This window comes from Setaria italica, chromosome VI (assembly GCF_000263155.2).
Source record: "Setaria italica strain Yugu1 chromosome VI, Setaria_italica_v2.0, whole genome shotgun sequence".
In the NCBI taxonomy this organism is placed as follows: Eukaryota; Viridiplantae; Streptophyta; class Magnoliopsida; order Poales; family Poaceae; genus Setaria; species Setaria italica.
Window position 1 is genome coordinate 3,265,875 of NC_028455.1, and position 1,664 is coordinate 3,267,538.

General features: G+C 41.8%; 1 protein-coding gene across 1 annotated transcript in view; it reads right to left on the reverse strand.

Annotated features, from left to right (window-relative positions):
- Positions 1 to 234: 234 nt before the first annotated feature.
- LOC101763018 (histone-lysine N-methyltransferase ATXR3) overlaps positions 235 to 1,664 on the reverse strand; it is a 12,068-nt gene continuing 10,638 nt past the window's right edge. The window contains exons 19-21 of the mRNA XM_004972652.4: positions 1,514 to 1,622; positions 1,124 to 1,423; positions 235 to 906 (exon numbers count right to left, since the gene is read on the reverse strand). Coding sequence (XP_004972709.1) covers positions 742 to 906; positions 1,124 to 1,423; positions 1,514 to 1,622 — 574 coding nt within the window. The 3' untranslated portion in view covers positions 235 to 741. The remainder of the gene's footprint in view (positions 907 to 1,123; positions 1,424 to 1,513; positions 1,623 to 1,664) is intronic.

Genomic DNA, 1,664 nt, shown 5'->3' on the forward strand with positions numbered 1-1,664 from the left:
CAAGTCCATGCAAATCCATTGCATCAGATGGTGCCATTGCCTCTTGAACTGAATGCAGGAAGAGGAACAAAGTAGCTACCATCTCCAATATTGAGTAGTAGATTTTAAAAAATGGGCACGAGAGCAATTGAGAAGGACGGTTTTACAATCTTATTTCACACTGGGCAGCTATTTGTTTGCACTTCCACTTTCTGCACAACACAAAGTAAGCGCAAAACACATAACCATCTGTGTAAAAACAAAAGGATAATATCATGTTTCCAACTGACATCTTTAACACAAGTACACAACTCATGGACAGTTTCCATGCGTCAACTTTCATGGACAGATCATTTCCTATAACACCACTAAGCCCCTAAAACCATTTTATTGACTGGAACAGCAAAACTGAACCGCAGAAATGCAACACACTGCCTACAATCTGTAACACGTTACTGGATTCAAGATTGCAACTGTTCTGCATTTACATGAAACAAAGGGGGAACCGATCCTATGGGGAAAATTCACTACATTAAATCAATGATGGATCTATCAGTTATTAACCGAATACATTTCTACAAGGAAGCTAGGGAGAGGGGGAATGTACAGATGGGGTTGGTGAGGCTGTTACCCTGCTATCTAAAGCTAAACACCCCATGATCAGGTAGCCAAGGTGTGAGTCGGAAAAAGAATCCTGTAGACTAAAATCTCCATAAGGGAGAAACAACCAAATGCCATCGTCTCTGCCTACAATCCTTTTTACTAGCCTAGGAAAACGTTTGGTCTCATCTTGAGCCAATGCACCATCTCCTTGTCGAGCGGGGAATTACTCAACACGGCGTCCATCATCGGACTACCAAAGAATCTCGGGTCGCTCTTGAACACCCATATTCTGTCCTTCGGCCATGGCCTCTGTGCCTGCTTTTCCTGGAACCAACCATCAAAATTTTTATCATGCACAACGAAACCAAGACAGTCAAAGGGAAACTATTCCTAATTCCCAGAATGAAGATGCCAGCTTTTTCACATTTCAAACTTTTTGAGCAAAGTGATCAATGTGATGTAAAGAAAATGAAACACACATCCTAGATCACAGATGGGATCAATTTAGAAATCCATGAGTACCCTGCCAAGTAGCACTTACCATGCGTGATAACATGAATCTAACAGTCCTGTTGCCATAAACTCGCTCTTGTCCTGGCTTTGCAGACTTCACATAGAAGGACGAGACATCTGGTAAAGACAAGCAACCTTTTCTAGCTCTTGTCAATCTAGATTCGGGTTCTGAATTCTGGCTATACCAATAGATAAGCTGGGCTAGGCAGTAATCCTCCGGGTATGTCTTGCAGTACTCCTGGAAGCCTGGTCCCAGTTTATCAGCATATTTGGGACCTAAGTCAAGGGGACTGATATGAACTGGTGGAGATTTTACTGTGCTATATTCCTGCAAGCAGCCATACTTGAGTCAGCTCTAAAGAATAGATAGCAAAACCATAACTATCATTTTCACAATTAGTTGTAAGCTTTCACTTACCCGGACTCTGAAAAAACACTTCGTATAAGCATACATGTGAATCAAATCTGCAGCAGCATCATGACGGCACTTGTAAGTGCATGAAAGAGTACGCAACTCATCACGCAACCTGTAAAAGTAGGATCAGATTCCACAAGTAAGAAATTGAAGT